At 39.5% G+C, this 18,212-nt stretch overlaps 1 protein-coding gene and 1 non-coding gene across 2 annotated transcripts in view; one reads left to right on the top strand and one right to left on the bottom strand.

The window, feature by feature from the left end:
• Positions 1-18,212, bottom strand: part of rbbp6 (retinoblastoma binding protein 6) — a 90,832-nt gene that overhangs the window by 33,889 nt on the left and 38,731 nt on the right. The window contains exons 5-8 of the mRNA XM_059979900.1: positions 13,220-13,308; positions 13,024-13,120; positions 12,176-12,315; positions 8,843-9,015 (exon numbers count right to left, since the gene is read on the bottom strand). Coding sequence (XP_059835883.1) covers positions 8,843-9,015; positions 12,176-12,315; positions 13,024-13,120; positions 13,220-13,308 — 499 coding nt within the window. The remainder of the gene's footprint in view (positions 1-8,842; positions 9,016-12,175; positions 12,316-13,023; positions 13,121-13,219; positions 13,309-18,212) is intronic.
• Positions 6,441-6,588, top strand: LOC132400138 (U4 spliceosomal RNA). Its single transcript, XR_009514173.1, has one exon. It is a non-coding gene; the product is annotated as a U4 spliceosomal RNA (small nuclear RNA).

Genomic DNA, 18,212 nt, shown 5'->3' with positions numbered 1-18,212 from the left:
TGCTGGAGTAAGAACCTGATGGTTGAGGGTAATAACCATTCCTGAACCCGGTGTTGTGTTCTTCCTGATGGCAGTAGAGCAGGGCCTGGATGGTGGATGCTGCTTTCCTGTGACAATGCTCTCTGCAGATGTGTTCAATGGTTAGATGGGTTTTACCCAAGATGCACTGGGATGTAACCAAGACTTTTTGTAGGCATTTCCATTCAAGGGCATTGGCACTTCTACACCAGGCCGTGATGCAACCGGTCAATATATGCTCCACTATTCATCTATAAAGTTTCTTACAGTTTTAAAATAATGCCGACCTTCCCAAACTTCTAAGAAAGTAGAGGCGCTGCTAAACTTTCTTCATAATTTTTATTTACATGTTGAGCCCAAGATAGGTCCTCCAAAATAACAGCACCAAGTAATTGAAAGTTCATAACCCTCTCCACTTATGATCCACCAATGAGGACCCCATCTAATGCACCTCTGGTCTCTACCTCCTTAAGTTAATGATTATTTCCTTGGTCTTGCTGACATCGAGTAAGAGATTGTTGTCATGGCACCACTCAGCCAGATTTTTAATCTCCCTCCTATTGTTGATTCATCACTTGCTTTGATTTGGCCTACAACAGTGGTATCGCCAACAAACCTGAATATGGTATTGAAGTTGTGCTTAGCCACAGTCATAAGTATACAGTGAGTAGAGCAGGAGATTAAGCACATAGCCCTGTGCTACACCTGTGCTGATGGAGATCATGAAGATGTTGTTGCCAATCTAAACTGACTGTGGTCTGCAAGTGAGGAAATCAAGGATCTATTTGCATAAGGAGGTATTAAGGCCTATCTAGGTCATGAAGCTTATTGAGAGTTTTGCTCTGTAGGAGAAGGTAGCATTCAAGACCTGCCATACACACAGTGGAGACACACGCTCTATGACTTCTTAAAAAAATGTATAAAGTCCATGCCAACCATGATGTATTCATTCAGATCCTCTGAAAAACTCTTGAACGCAGCCCTGTCCACCAAATCGAAGCAATCCCACAGCCACTCCTCAGCCTCCCATGACCACCTCTGTTATTCTTATCTCTGGAGCCTTGCTATGCAGGTGGGAGGACAGCTTTCCCAAAATGTGATCTAGGCATGGAACTGTACAGATTATTAACTATAGGTTGGGACCTTAGGTGTTGCAAGTGATAATGTTAATAACTGGGCAGAGATTTCTTCCAAAAAGCATGACTGAAGTCCCCGACATCGATTTGAAAGATATCAACTAGGTTGTTTCTTGTTTGTTATTCACTGCACTCAATCTATGAGTTCTTGCAGAACATCTGCCTTTAGTGGGACAGGTGTCCCCCGCTTTATGCCACTTCGCTTTTATGAAAAAGACCCGTTTTTGCTAACTGAAAGGAATCCTAAGAGGGTTTGCACTTTTATGAAAAAAGGCACCTGCTGTAAACTTGTTTATCCCATGAAAGACTACCATGACTGTGAAGCAGGTGTGTGCGCATGTTGTACGTGCCAATTTTTTCCTACAAATCGGTTTTGGGTAAATCTTCCCAATTCTGGTAAGTGAAACTACACTGTATATACATTATTTCTACTTTATATAGGCTGTGCATTTATCATATCATTCCTGCTTTTACTATATGCTAATATTATTTTAGGTTTTAAGTGCTATTTGGTATGATTTGGGACGTTATTTTTTGGGTCTGGGAATGTTCAAAAATTTTTTCCACATAAATTAATGGTATTTGCTTTTCGCTTTATGCGGCTTATGAAAGGCGTCACAGGAACGCTGTACTTTCGGATAGCGGGGGAAACCTGCATACACATAAACTGCAGTCAGGATCACAAAAGTCTCCTGGTAAGTACAATGGTCTCTTAATCATTAGATGATTCAGGTCGGGGTGGGGGTAGAGAGAAAGAAGATCATGACAAGACCTCTTACACTCGAGCAGTGCAAAAAGAACGAGCCTCCTCAAACTCCTAATGAAATATCGCCACTGTCAAACCTTCTTTGTAATTGCATCAATATGTTGGGCCCTGGATAGATAGGATAGAAACTTAAAACTGCTCACCCTTTCTACTGCTGAGCCCCCAATGAGGACTGATGTGTGTTTCCTTGACTTTCCCTTCCTAGAGTCCACAATCAATTCCTTGGCCTTGGGTGCAAGGTTGTTGTTGCAACACCACTGAACTTGCTGATCTATCTCACTACATGCTGACTTTGGTGGCCTATTTTATCATTGTGCCAAGTATCCCCAAACTTGATCCTTAATAATGGACTCCCAACATCTTCCCAACCACTGAAGTCAGGCTAACTGGCCTAAAATTCTTCTGCCTCCCTCCCTTCTTAAAGAGTGAAGTGGCATTTGCAATTTTCCAGTCCTTCATAACTACTGATGTTTCCACAATCTCTTCAGTTACCTATTTCAGAACCCTGGGGTATATTCAAAGTGACTCATCGACCTTCAGACATTTCAGCTTCTCCTTAATAATATCAACTATGTTCATTCTCCCCCAACACTCAGATCTCTGGCAAACTATTAATGTCTTCCACAGAAGACTGACATAGAATTACTTTTTCAGTTTGTCTGCCATTTCTTTAAACCCCCATTACTACCTCCTCAGTGTCACTTTCCACCAATCCAACATCTACTCTCACTTTTTTTTTTACTTGCATATCTGAAAAAAACCTTTTTTATTACTGGCTGGTATACTTTCATATTTCATCTTTCCTGTCCTTATAGCTTTTTTAAAAAAGTTATCTTCTAATGGGTTTTTAAAAGCTTTGTAATCTTCTAACTTCCCACTAATCTTTTCTCTATTATATGCCTTCTCTTTTACTTTTATGCTTCTATGACTTACCGTGTCAACTATGGTTGCCTCATCCTTTCATCCTGCACCTTCTGAGTTTCCCCCCAGGGACTCAAGCCATTGCTGTTCTGCTGTCATCACAGCTACTTTCCCCTTCCAATCAATGCCAGCTTTTCTCTTATGCTTCTAATTTTCTTTACTCCACAGTAATACAAGTTTCTTCCTCTCAAACTGCCCCATGAATTCTATCATAGGACGTAGAACACTGGGTATTCTTCAGCTCTTAGGACAGCCAAACTGTTATTCTGTCCAGTCTTAATACCCAGCACATGGAACATAGCCCTTCATACTACTATCCAAATTTTTGTTAAATGTTGAAGTCAAACCCACATTCACCACTTCCACTAGAAGCTTGCTCTCCACACTCTTACTACCCTCTGAGTGATGATTCCCTCTAACATAAAAACATAGAAAACCTACAGCATAATACAGGCCATTCGGCCCACAAAGTTGAGCCGAACATGTCCCTACCTTAGAAATTACTAGGCTTACCCATAGCCCTCTTTTTCCAAGCTCCATGTACCTATCCAAAAGTCTCTTAAAAAGCCTCTGACTATCCACACGATCAATGCCTATCATCTTATATACCTCTATCAGGTCACCTCTCATCTTCCGTCGCTCCAAGGAAAAAAGGCTGAGTTCACTCAACCTATTCTCATAAGGCATGCTTCCAAATCCAGGCAAAACCTTGTAAATCTCCTCTGCACCCTTCCTATGGTTTCCACATCTTTCCTATAGCGAAGTGACCAGAACTGAGCACAATACTCCAAGTGGGGTCTGTCCAGGGTCCTATACAGCTGCACTATTACCTCTTGGCCCCTAAATTCAATGCTACAATTGATGAAGGCCAATACACCATACGCCTTCTTAACCACAGAGTCAATCTGCACAGCTGCTTTGAGTGTCCTATAGATTCGGACCCCAAGATCACTCTGATCCTCCACACTGCCAAGAGTCTTACCATTAATATTATATTCTGCCATCATATTTGACCTACCAAAATAAACCACTTCACACTTATATTGGATTGAATTCCATCTGCCACTTCTCAGCCCACTTTTGCATCCTATTACTGGCCCGCTGTAACCTCTGACAGCCCTCCACACTATCCACAACACCTCCAACCTTTGTATCAACAACAAACTTACTAATCCATCCCTCCACTTCCTCATCCAGGTCATTTATAAAAATCACAAAGAGTAAATGTCTCAGAACAGATCCCTGAGGCACACCACTGGTCACTGATGTCACTCTTGTTAATGTTACTCTTAAACATTTCACCTTTCAGTAGTCACAGGGGACTGCATAGTGAGAGGAACAGACAGGAGGTTCTGTCAGCCTGATAGAGATACCTACATGGTGTGTTGCCTCCCAGGTGCCAGGGTATGGGATGTCTCGGACCGAGTGCAAGAGAATTCTGAAGGGCGAGGGTGAACAGCCAGAAGTCTTGGCACACGTTGGTACCAATGACAAAGGTAGAAAAAGGGAGGAGGTCCTGAAGAGAGAATTCAGGGAGTTGGGTAGCAACCTGGAAGCAGGATCTCCAGGGTAGTAATTTCAGGATTGCTGCTTATGCCAGGTGCTAATGAGCGCAAGAATAGCATGATCAGGCATATTAATGCATGGTTGAGAGACTGAAGTAGGGGGCAGAACTTCAGGTTCCTGGATCATTGGGATATCTTCTGGGGGAAGTATGACCTGTACAAAAAGGACGGGCTACACCAAAGGGGTCCGATATCCTAGCAGGCAGGTTTAATGGAGCTGTTTAAACTAATTTGGCAGGGGATGGGAACCAGATTGATAGGGCTGAGGAAGGGGAAAACTTAAATAAATCAAAGATAGTGTGTGGCAGAAATGATAGAAAGGACAGGCAGGAGATGAGGGATAATCACAGCCAGTGGGATGAGTTACAGGGCAATAGAGGCGTGGTGCAGTTAAAACAGAAAACAAGAAATACTGGACTGAAAGTGTTTGAATGCACGCAGCATAAGAAATAAAATGGACGATCTTGAAGTTCAGCTTCAGATTGGCAAATATGACGTAGTAGCCATCACTGAAACTTGGCTAAAGGATGGCTGCCATTGGGAGTTGAATATCCAAGGATATACTGTATCAGAAAGATCAGGGGGTGGTGTGGCCCTGTGTATGAGAAATAATATTCAATCATTAGAAAGGAATGACATAGGATCGGAAGGTGTAGAGTCTCTGTGGATTGTGTTAAGAAATGGCAAGGGTAAAAGGATCCTAATGGCAGTAGTATACAAGCCTCCAAACAGCAGCCGGGAAGTGGATTACAAACTACAGCTTAAGATAGAAAAGGTATGTCAGAAGGGCAATGTCATGGTAATCATTGGGGATTTTAACAAGAAAGTGGATTGGGAAAACCAGGCCAGTACTGGACCTCAAGGGAGAGAATTTGTAGAATGTCTAAGGGATGGATTTTTAGAACAGCTTGTCGTTGAGCCCGCTAGGGGATCGGCTGAGTTGGATTGGATGTTGTGTAATGATCTGGAGGTGATAAGAGAGCTTAAGGTTAAGGAACCCTTAGGGAACAGTTATCACAATATGATCAAGTTCATTTTGAAATTGATAAGGAGAAACTAAATTCCAACTTGTCGGTATTTTAATGGAATAAAGGAAATTACAATGGCACGAGAGGGGAACTGGCCAATGTTGACTGGAAAGGGACACTTGCAGGAAGGACAGCAGAGCAGCAATGGATGGACTTTCTGTGAAAAATTGAGGGAAGTGCAAGACAGATGTATTAACCATATAAGAATAAACTTTCGAATGGAAGGAGGACACTACCGTGACTGACAAGTGAAGTCAGAGTCAAAGTAAAAGCAAAAGAGGTATACAAGGAAGCCAAAGCTAGTGTCAAGATAGAGGATTGGGAAGCTTTAGAAGCTTCCAGAAGGAAAATAAAAAGGTCATTAAGAAGAAGATGAATTATGAAAGGAAGCTAATATCAAAGAAAATACTAAAAGCTTTTTTTTTTATAAAGGGTAAAATAGAGTTGAGGGTAGGTATAGGACCAATAGAAAATGACGCTGGAAGTACTGTAATGAGGAATGTAGAGATGGCAGAGGAACTGAATGCGTATTTTACATCAGTCATCAAAGTGGAAGACATCTGCAGTATACAGGACTTTCAAGGGTGTCAGGGAAGTGAAATATGTGTAGTGAAAATTACGACTGAGAAAGTGCTCAGGAAGCTTAATGGTCTAATGGTCTCAGGAAGCTTAATCTCCTGGACCTGATGGAATGCACCTTCGGGTCCTGAAGGAAGTAGCTGGAGAGATTGCGGAAGCATTAACAATAATCTTTCAAGAATTGATAAATTACGGCATCTTACTAGATAACTAGAAAATTGCAAATGCTACTCTGCTATACAAGAAGGGTGGAAAGTAGCAAAAAGGAAACAATAGACCTGTTAAGCCTGACATTAGTGGTTGGGAAGTTGTGGGAATTCATAGTTGCAGATGAGAGTATGGAATACCTGGAGGCATGACAAGATAGGCCAAAGCCAGCATGGTTTCTTGAAAGGAAAACCCTGCCCGACTAACCTACTGCAATCTATTTAAGGCGCGGTGGCAGTATAGCAGCCGATGAGGTTTACCCAAGGTGCAATTACTGCTTATTGAAAACTTTTCCTAGGCAGAAATTACAAGCAGGGTAGACAAAGGAGATGTGCTGTACTTGGATTTTCAGAAGGCCTTTGACAAGGTGCTGCACATGAGGCTGATTAGCAAGATAAAAGCCCACGGAATTATAGGTGGGGTATTGGCTGATCGGCAGAGAACAGAGAGTAGGAATAAAGGGATCCTATTCTGGCTGGCTGCCGGTTACCAGTGAAGTTCCACGGGGGTTGGTGGGGCCGCTGCTTTTTACAATGTATGTCAATGATTTGGACTAGAGGATTAATGAATTTGTGGCTAAATTTGCCGATGATACAATGATAGGTGGAGAAGCAGGTAGTGTTGAAGAAAGAGAGCCTGCAGAGACTTAGGTGGTTTAGAGGAATGGGCAAAGAAGTTGCAAATAAAATACAATGTTGGAAAGTGTATGGTCATACACTTTGGTGGAAGTAGTAAACCGACAGATGGGGAGAAAATTCAAAATGCAGATATGCAAAGGGACTAGGCAGTCCTTGTGCAGGATACCCTAAAGGTTAACCTCCAGGTTGAGTTGGTAATGAAGGCGGAGAATACAATGTTGGCATTTATTTCTAGACGTATAGAATATAAAAGCAGGGATGTGATGTTGAGGCTCTATAAAGTACTCCTGAGATCACACTTGGAGAATTGTGTGCAGTTTTGGGCTCCTTATTTTAGAAAGGGTACCTTCTTCTTCAGCTGTCCATCGATTTTCAATGATGACTGAGGACTGGGCAAGGTTGTATGGAAGACCTGCAGTTGCCCATGCTGCAAGTCTCCCCTCTCCACGCCACCATTGTCATCCAAGGGAAGGGCATTAAGACCCCTACAACTTGTCACCGGTGTTGTCGCAGAGCAATGTGTGGTTAAGTACCTCGCTCAAGGACTGCCTCAGCTAAGATTCGAACTAGCGACCTTCAGATCACTAGATCAATGCCTTATCCACTTAGCGACGCACCACACACAGAAAGGATATACCAACATTGCAGAGGGTTCAGGAATGAAAGGGCTACCATATGACAAACATCTGTCAGCACTTGGGCTGTATTCTCTAAAGTTCAGGAGAATGAGGGGGAATCTCATAGAAACATTCCAAATGTTAAAAGACCTGAACAGATTAGATATAGCAAAGTTATTTCCCATGGTAGGGTTTTCTAGGACAAGAGAGCACAACTTCAAGATTAAAGCACACCCATTTAGAACAGAGATGCGGAGAAATTACTTTAGTCAGAGGGTGGTACATCTGAGGAATTTGTTGCCACGAGCGGCTGTGGAGGCCAAGTCACTGGGTGCATTTAAGGCAGAGATAGGTAAGTTTTTGATTAGCCTGGGCCTCAAACGGCATGGGGAGAAGGCAGGGGAGCGAGGATAACTGGAAGAATTGGATCAGCCCATGATTGAATGGTGGAGCAGACTCGAAGGGCTGAATGGCCCAATATAGAATAAAGTCCTAACCTATAATTCAGGTCAAGTCCCTGCAACATCCTTGTAAAGTTATACTGCACACTTTCAATCTTACTGATATCTTTCCAGTGGGTACACATGTGAACAGAACTGCACTAAATTAGGTCACACCAACACTTTATACAAGTTCAACACTCCAAATCATGTACTCAGTACTTTCATTTATGCAGACCAATATGCCAAAAGTTCTCTTAATGACCCATCTACCTGTGACACCACTTTCATGGATGTTTTCCCTGATCCCTTTGTTGTACTGCACTCTGCAATGCCTCATTACCCTCGTTTGTCCACCCTGTGCAATGCCTCACACTTGTCTAATCAGAAGTTACTTCCTCTCCTTGAAACTCATGTCCCATCTGAAACTTTGATCTGTATGTATATTCAGCTGGAGCCTTAAATATTCTTTTAACCATTCTCTTCCATGTAGACATTTGTTGCTGACATATTATTTTTATATAATCTTGTAAGTCTATTATTTATGTTAATACATTGCTTTATTACCAATTCTCATTATTCAAAAGTATCCCTCTTCCTTCATCATCCATTTCAGTTCAAGGTCCCTAGCTCATCACTTTGACAGAACCAATTCTCAAACCAATAGAACAGCTCCTCTACATCCAGCACCTGCCAGTGCCTGTCGCACCAGAGCATTCATCGACTTCAGTGAACCAATCATAATCTGCATGCATCTCACTTAATACTCAGATAAATATTTATGGTTGTTTCTCACTTGGACCCTATTTCTCTAGAGATCCTCGACCTACATTACTTCTATATTACGTTCCTGCATGGACCATAACATTATGTCCCCCATGGAACTCTAAAGCACTGAATTTTGCTTGAATGCTCAGAGTCACTTACAGTCATCACAGTAACTGTTTCCACAGCATGGTATGACAACAGCATCATTCATGAGATCTTTGCAGATAAGGCACAACAGTTCATCAGGAATCGGATCTTCCTCTTCTGATGAAGATGAGGGCTCCTCTGGCAGGAATGGTGGCTTTTCTTTTTTGCCTTGTGCATATGCTTCTCTGGAATACAAGATATGAGAGTTGGGTTGCCAAGACAAGCAAAGGCAAATATCCAACTCTAAAACAGAATCAATGCTGAAAGTGAGAGGAATATTACTTGTGAAAAGGTTAATCTTTGGGATATGAAACCTGCAAATAAATAATTAAATGGTCTGTTTCTAATGACAACTAGTGCCATTGAAGGCAGCCCACAAAAATATCAATTGAATTGTCTTAAATGGTCAAGTAACTGTCAGCTAGATGACTTTTAATTTTACCCTCCATTTACAATAAAAAATATAAATCAAGTAGTTTAGCATTTTAGAATCATAAATGCTCCAGTAACTGACTGAGCTGATACTCGTTTAGTTGTTATAATTGATTAACCAACATTCTGGCATGTGACTGCTGAGTCAAACAGCAAAAGAAGTGATCCCTGCACTGACAATCATTTAGACAAAAAGGAGCTAACCTAAACTGTTCCATTCTTAGTTTGGCTAAATTGACCTTAAATACAAACCATGTGAAAAGCATTATCATCTATTGTATTGCCTCCACCTACCTTGTCACTTAATAATACCAAATTATGGTCACTTAACAAATATCAATTATGCTGCTGAGACTTATTTCTTCAGATTATTGCTTCAAGAATTTTTTTCCATATGTTAGAATGCCTAAACAGGTTGTTAGCCACTTTCTCTTTCGAACACTTACCTTTCTAAGTTGTCTGGGCCCTTCCTGGTATTCAGAGAGAATTACAATAAACACTTCCTCAAACTCTAGCCCCACTGTTCTCATGGATGCATCTCTTTCAGAACAGGTGACTTGTTCTAGTTTTATGCAAAACTAGTTTTTCTACAACTCCTTTGTTCACTCCAATTTTCTCCTACAATTCTCATAGTATCGGCTTAAGAAAATAATGGTCACTCAGTCCCCCAAGCCTGCCCACCATTCAATTTCACAGCAGACTTACTCCAGCTCTCATCTACTCTTCTATGCCACTTAACATAACCTTTAATTTCCTTCCTCATTATTTGAAAATGCATCAACTTCCTTTTTAAATACCAAGTGATGCAGCCACCACAACTACAGGTGAGAATTTAAAAGATTCATCATAAACTACAACATACAATGCATCTCAGTTTTAAATAATTACTGCTTTACATTTTAACGATGTCTCCTCCTGGTGGAAAACATCTCAACCGCTACTCTCTCAGAAATAGAATCAGGTTTGTAACTCTGGATCATTGGCATATGTTAGGAATAGTGCAATATATAGAACTATAAATTTATTTTGAGAGAGAGAAAGAGATATATATTAAATGAGTAGTGCAAAAGAAAGAAAAGCAAACGTAGTGAGTTAGTGTACGAGTTCATTGTTTAGTTCAGAAATCCTGATGGCAGAGGAGATGCTATTCCTACAACTTCGAGTCCTATCTCCTGTACAAGCTCCTTGATAGTAGCAATGAAAAGTGGGCATTGTTCTGGGTGAAGGAGGTCCTTAATGATGAAAGCCACCTTTTCGAGGCATTGCTCTTTGAAGATGTCCTCGATGCTGGGGAGACTGGTGCCTATGGTGGTGCTAGCTGAGTTTGCAACTTTTTCCAATATCTTCTGCCCCTCCATACCAGACTGTAAGACAACCATAGAAAATAGGTGCAGGAGTAGGCCATTCGGCTCTTCGAGCCTGCACCGCCATTCAGTGTGATCATGGCTGATCATCCAATTCAGAACCCTGTACCTGCCTTCTCTCCATACCCCCTGATCCCTTTAGCCACAAGGGTCATATCTAACTGAATCTTAAATATAGCCAATGAACTGGGCTCAACTGTTTCCTGTGGCAGAGAATTCCACAGATCCACCACTCTCTGTGTGAAGAAGTTTCTCCTCATCTCGGTCCTAAACCCTAACCCTAATCAGTTAGAATGGTCTCCATGATACATCTGTAGAAGTTTGCTCGAGTCTGGTAACATATGAAGTCTCCTCAAGCTCCTAATGAAATATAGTTCTCATTTCCTCTCAGGATCTTGTACGTCTCAGTAACAGGCAAATACTATACAAGACTTGCTCAGCTTCTTCACAATACTAAAAATACACATTAATATCCTTAGCTGCTTGTGATAATACACTCTTAACTCTAGGAATTCATTGAATGAATCTCTTCTGGACTGCCTCCATGGCACTACATAGATACATACTCATTAGGTCCTTGAGCAGTTGCAACTTTTCTTTCCTCTGAACTCCTTTGTCTAACAATGTATCATTTGTCTTAATTCACCACTTGCTCCAGTTGTCTGTTAACTTTCTGATTTGAGCATGAGCCTGTTTCCCTGTTTTTCACTCAAATGCCACCCACACATTTCTCACAGATTTCCTTTTGTTAGTGTGTACCTTACTTGTACCAAAAAAACTGCCATCCACTATTCCATTTCACTAGTAGTCATTTGGTTACTGTTCCCCAAATGTTCTTGCATGGGCAAATCAACATAGGAATTGCTGTAGTCTTAATGAACTGTGAATAGCCTACCCATTTTTAGTTAGATTACATTCACTTATGACTCCATTGCCCCATATTACCTTTTTTCCCCCGAATAGACTACACGAGTATCAGTCTTAGAGACACACATTTTGAAGGTATATTTCATTCCTGTGTTTTCTGAAGAGTCAGTCTATGGTTATGGAATGGAATATAAAATATAAAATCTGATACAACTTTCACAGGCCTGACCTCAGACTCTGTCTTCAGGCTCCCAAGTGGCACAGGAATCATAAACAACAGGGCACGAGTTCAATCCCTTTTACAAAATCTTTATTAATGTTGCTCTGATTGAGCCACCCCCATTCTTATAAATTTTATATTCCTAGTTTATTAAAGAATGACACATCCTTTGCACCAATGTCCAAATATTGTTCAAATTGGTATTCAGTCAGAATTCTGATTTCACTTAATTTAGCTTTATGTTGTAGATCATTAACTCCCCTACCTTTCCTCATTCATATACCTGCTGAATTCCCACACAGCTTTTGTTTAAATACTATGTTCAGACTGGCAGCATAAGATTACATCGGAAATGATTTAAGTGGAGATTTTCAGACCCAAGCTATTTAACCCTTGTACCACATTAATTAAAAGCCCCTCCAATAAATAACATCAGGAATTCAGTAATATTACAGTACTTACGCATCAATTGTGGGTATAGCATATTTCCCTGTGTTGGTCAGCATTGCACCCTTCATATTTGGGTCATCAACTTCCACCATGAAACTGCGGGGAATGCCTGTGCTCTTCTTAATCCTTGGCACAGCTTCAAAATTTTTGTCCTAAATATTTCACATATTTAAAAAAATTGAAAAATAAACCAAATTTCATACATAGACAATGTTAGTGATTTTTTGTAACAGTAAAGACTTTAGTTTCTACTTGAGCATCTATCATAGAGCCCCAGTCTCAACTTAGCTCATTTATCATTATTAAAATGCAGTTGTGAACCCACAATGGGGATGAGTACATTAACATCTGGCTAATTACCTGCAATGTACATTGCAATCCCAGAACTTACTTTGCATGGATGCTATTCCAGTTACAGATCCAAAAAAAATTAAGGATTCTAGAAAAACGTCAACTCTGAAAATAGGTCAAAAGACAATCCAGTCATCCAAGCAGTAAGCAACAATCTAATTCCCTGATGCTGTTAGATTTGAATACAAGTGACTAGAAACTGCAACTACTTTTGAAAACAGCCTGCTATAATGTTGCTCTTCTGTTTAATATTTTGAAGTATTTCCCACCAAACCATTTTGTCAGTTGACTTTTGCAACACTGAGCCAAAGAAGGTAGGCAGAAATCCTTCAAGGGCTACATAAAATGGAAAATATGGAAATACTCAGCAAACTAATTTCTTCTCTACAGATGCAGCTTGACTTGAAGGTCTCCACAATATTGTTATCCCCAAGATGTCCAGCATCTTTTTTTTTGCTTTGCACATTACTACTATAACAATGATAGAAGACTGAAATTGTTTTACCCACCCCATTAGTTGGGCAATTTTTAATGTAATGACCAGGTTTTCCACAACGAAAACAGGTATACGTTGGAGGAGGAGGACCCAGAGGTTTCTTCATGTAACTAGGAAAGGAAATTTAACAGTTAATATCAATAGCATAAGTGAATTAAAAAACAATTATTAAATATCAGCAAATTGAAAGTTACAACTTTCCAACTTACTTGACTGGATCATATTCTTGACCAGACTGAGTCATCATTGCCTTAATTTTATCTTCCTCTGAGGCATTAGCTTCAGCCAGATTGGCCGTCTGTTTGACAGGTGTGTGTTACAAAAAAAGAGTTACCTAGAATTTATATACTCCAGTCCACATCCTGTATAGAGTAGCACGAAGCTTTGTATTTATGACTAGTATGATATCAACAAATTCACTTAAAAAGTAACAGCTTTAATCCAGTTTGTCAAAATGCTAGGAAAAAAAGAAGCTGGCTTGTGAGAAGGAAATGGTAGAAGAGGTAGGAAGTTAGGGTGGGAGTTTCTTAAGTCTGCCGCCTGCAAATAATTTTAATACTTTCAAAGAAACAACATCGTGCACACATCAACTTCAGGGCCCCAATGAAATTACCAGGATCTCGTTATCATGGATGCTCATGAGATTCATTTTTCCTCAGTTCCTGAAACATCCACAACCAAAAACTCTTCAAAAAAAACTTAAAAACAATTTAAAAAGTGTTGTATTTGAATAAGTTCAATGAAACTCTAAACGAGTAATGAAATTTCGTGAATTTAAATATTTAAGAAGATTATTTGGGGCTTCTTGGCTAGTCAAAATGAGGTTCTTGGTTCAAAGAACTTTCAACACTTGGTAATGGAGAAAGACTTCAATCAGTTGTGTTACTGTAATGTCAGAATCAAGGCCACAGAATGAGTTACAGTATCAAAAATACCTCTAAAAAGCAACTGTAGATTTTCACTAAAATTAATTAACTGTGATATGCCCAAGAAGAGCTTATAATAAAAAAAAATCTATGATGCTTCTATAGCTGGCTCTTCGGGTTCTATTCTGCAGATCTTACACACCCTCTCAGACACAAATAGTAAACATACACATATACAGTAAAACCATTGGTAAGATCAATTCGGCTGACATTTTATTGGAATTAAGATTTGCTTCCTTACAAACTCTACTGACAAGGATAATCCTAATTTTTGAGCAACTTTTTTTTAATAACAATTTGAATTAAGAGAAAATTTGAATATTCAAACCTGAGTGCCTTTTTTATTGCAATGCCAAAGTGCACATCGATAGCTAGGTTGGAGGCTATAAACAAACTGCATTGTGGAGCAACAGACTATAAATATCATGTGATAGAGCTAATTTTTAAAAATTTCTCTACAATGTGTCTCGATTATCATGGTACCACCAAAGGAGACAGTGTAATTTTTAGTGCTGGAAGGGCAAAGGGGTGGGGGGGGGGGGGTGGAAGGGGGAGAAAGTGGGTCCATCAATACCTAATTGGTATTGGTAAGCCCATGAATCCTAGATAAATCTAAATGGGGTGCATGTGTTTCTAAAGAAACAAAGCAGAGTATCAGGGGAGCAGTAAATGAAGTTCTCTCATTAACATTGGTTATTAGAGATTATTTTCCAGTGGGATTTTACTGCAATGAAAGCAGCACAAGAAGAAAGTCAATCCTACTCACACCAAACACTTCAAAATTATTGAAATCTTCCAAAACATTCAGAATTTGCACATTTCCACAGAACATATCCATCTTAAAAACTACAAATGATCAGAACTTGATAAACAAGTCCTTAAACCCACTGTGCCCATGCCAGAATTCTGGTTATTTTGCTTTTTATATAAAGAATGCCTCTTGAACACGGTAAACATAGTGAACTTCCAAAGCCCAATCATCAGATTCCAAAACTGGTGAGTCTCTGGTGAGCATAATTTCCTTCTAGTATATATATCACCAGAACCAGAGCTCTCTAAATCTGAACCCCAAAAATAATTTTGTTATTTAATGGATTCAAGATTATTTATTAGATGTACATCAAAAGAGTGAAATGCGCCAACTATGTCAACAACCAACACACCAGAAAGTATGCTGGGGGGGTGGGGGAAGACCACAAGAGCCACCACACAATTTGGCGCCAACATAGCAAGCCCACTATTAATAAACTTTCACAGCTAATCACATCATCCAATTATGAAATCTAACAACCTGATAACACTAGAGGAGCTAATCATCACCTACTGCCCCATTCTTTCTATGAATGTTTTCTTCAAATCCACTTTCCATTTGTAAGCTTTAATGGAGCTCATTTCTACACCACTGTAGTCATGAGTTATTGATCGCACTAGTGCATGAATAGTTATCTCTGTCTTTCATGACATTTGCAAAAGGTTAGGTTGGTCACTAACCAACACAATTTCTATCATAAATCACATAAATCTGTGCACCTTTTATGGATGTGAAAGATATAGCTATAGTGCCTATAAAAAGTATTCACCTTCCTCCCCCCCCCCCCCGGAAGTTTTCATGTTTTCTTGTTTTACAACATTGAATCACACTGGATTTAATTTGGCTTTTCTGACACCGATCTTCATGTCAAAGTGAAAACACATTTCTACAAATTGGTCTAAATTTATTACAATTGTTAAACACAAAATAATTGATTGCATAATTACTCACCCCTTTCAAGTATTTGGTAGATGCAGCTTTGAGTCTGTGTGCACAGGTCTCCATCAACTTTGCACACCTCGACATTGCAATTCTTCTCTATTCTTTACAAAACTGCTCAAGCGCTGTCAGATTGTATGGGGATCGTGAGTGACCAGACTTTTTCCAAGGTCCTGTGTAACTTGGCTTTATGCTTGGGGTCGTTGTCTTGGTAGAATACAAATCTTCTCCCAAGTTGCAGTACTCTTTCAGACTGCATCAGATTTTCCTCTAAGATTTCACTGTATTTTGCTGCATTCAGTTTACCCACTACCTTTACAGGCATTCAGGGCCTGCTACAGTGAAGCATTCCCCACAGCATGATACAGCCATCACCATGCTTCATGGCTCCATTTAACTAATAATGTGACCTCTAAAACCAATTGGCTGCACCAGTGATGATATGGTGTCATATTAAAGGGGGTGAATACTTATGCAATCAATTATTTTGTGTTTTAGATTTGTAATTAATTTAGATCACTTTGTGGAGATCTGTTTTTACTTTGACATGAGACTCTTTGTTGATCAGCGTTAAAAACCAAATTAAATCCACTGACTCAATGTTATAAAACAATAAGATATGAAAAACTTTCAAAGCAAGTGAATACTGCAACCTAATTGAAGGCCATCCCTTTACACAATTCAGATTACTCAAGTCGTGTTGTCTTTCGCAGAGTTTATAAACTGTAACTGCTTTGCACAAGTATTTCAGTAGCCAAGACTTTTAGGATATCCCGAAAGAGACAAATAATGCAAATCCAGTTTTTTTTTTAAAAAGGCAGTTTCTTCAACTTGACAATTCAACACAACTCCAATTTCATTTAGAAGTACTGACACTGCTAAACAGTGTATTACTGGTTTCTTTCTAGAGTACCTTCCAAACGTCACATTTGTGGCAAAATATTTTCCACAAAGTAGATGGAAGCAGGCTTTTTCCACTGAGGTTTGGTGGGCCAACACTAGAGGTCACAGGTGAGAAGTTGAAGGGGAACCCAAGGGAAAACTCTTCACTCATAGGGTTGTGCAAGTGTGGAATGAGCTGCCAGCTCAAGTGGTGCAAGCAAGCTCAATTTCAGCATTTATTAGAAGTTTGGATAGGTAAATGGATGGTTGGGGTATCAAGGGCTATGATCCCAGTGCATATTGATGGAAGGGGACTTCAATTCCTCAAACTGTACTCTTACCATGATCTCCAGAAATCTGATTTGCACATAAAAGGATTAAAAAGCTAATACTTATAACAATAACACCAGGTAATTATTAAACTCCACACTGTCATGCTGAAACTTGGTAGAATACAATAGAAATATCACATCGAGAGGATCACCAAAAAGGGATATATAATTTGCAGTCAGAAATATTAATATGGAGAACGAGGAACACAACTTTTTAAAAAGCCATTACTAATTTCAAAGAGAAAACATTTCCTTGTTTTACAGGATACAGGTGTCACCTTAATAAGGGGAAAAATATTAACTTTAGGTTTGTGTTCCACATGGCAAGACTCTTCCAGAAGACTGAGAAGTGATTTCAAGAAAAATTACAAATCAAGTCAAATGAAAACTATTTGGAATACAAACATTGCCTTCAGAAGTGTCAGCTAACATTCAAATATTGTTGTTTCTTCACATGGTGAAGAATTATTAACATTATTAATATTAATCTTATATTATTAATAAGATGTGCAATTATTAAACAGCATGTCCGCACAGCAGTACAGATTGTTTATTTCTTTTGAGATACAGATTTGGAATGCATGCTTCAGAGAAGGGAGGGGTTGGGGTACAGAGCTAGTGATAAGTCTTGTTTCCTATTTGCTAGACGACTAAAACCTTTCACAGTAAGAAACCAGGATATCAATGCACCACTTACCTTCATAATCTGGTGCAGATTTAATTCTTCAGTAAAAAGGGCTTAGTAGATTTTATACTTAGTTGTGAAAGATCAATTACATCTCAGTCACCCTAAATGCCATCTCTGCATTGTCCAGTGCTAATACCGTAATAAATATGTTCTCCAATTTTCCTAGAGCACTCAAGTCATCTGGATAGAAAACATTCTTTCTTGGGTTTACGCACTTGAATGTACCATTGTTCAGTTTTGCAGATAATTTTCCTGTTATCCTCAAAATTTGACAGTATCAAGAGTACATAAGCAGAACACTGGCCGTAACCAGTTAATGACTTCTTGATGGTTGCTCAAATTTCCAAGCCAGGTCCTGGCCTTCAGAGACAATGTTAACTCAGATAAAGTGTTCATATTCATCCAGGAAGTACATGCAACCCATGAAGATGGACGATAAGATAAAATTCATGCGGCATACTCCTAAAACTACATGCCTTTGAAATATTGTTATGTCATAATGGACCATCTGATTTGTGCTGCTGAGAATAAACACTACGCTCATGTACCACCTCTTTAGTTTGAAAAGAATTCACGTTTCAATTTATTTCAGAAACTATTAGCAGGAAACATCATACAAAGTAA

Source organism: Hypanus sabinus, chromosome 9 (assembly GCF_030144855.1).
Source record: "Hypanus sabinus isolate sHypSab1 chromosome 9, sHypSab1.hap1, whole genome shotgun sequence".
Classification (NCBI taxonomy): Eukaryota; Metazoa; Chordata; class Chondrichthyes; order Myliobatiformes; family Dasyatidae; genus Hypanus; species Hypanus sabinus.
The sequence above is the reverse complement of the archived record's forward strand: the minus strand, read 5'-3'. Positions and strand labels throughout refer to the sequence as shown.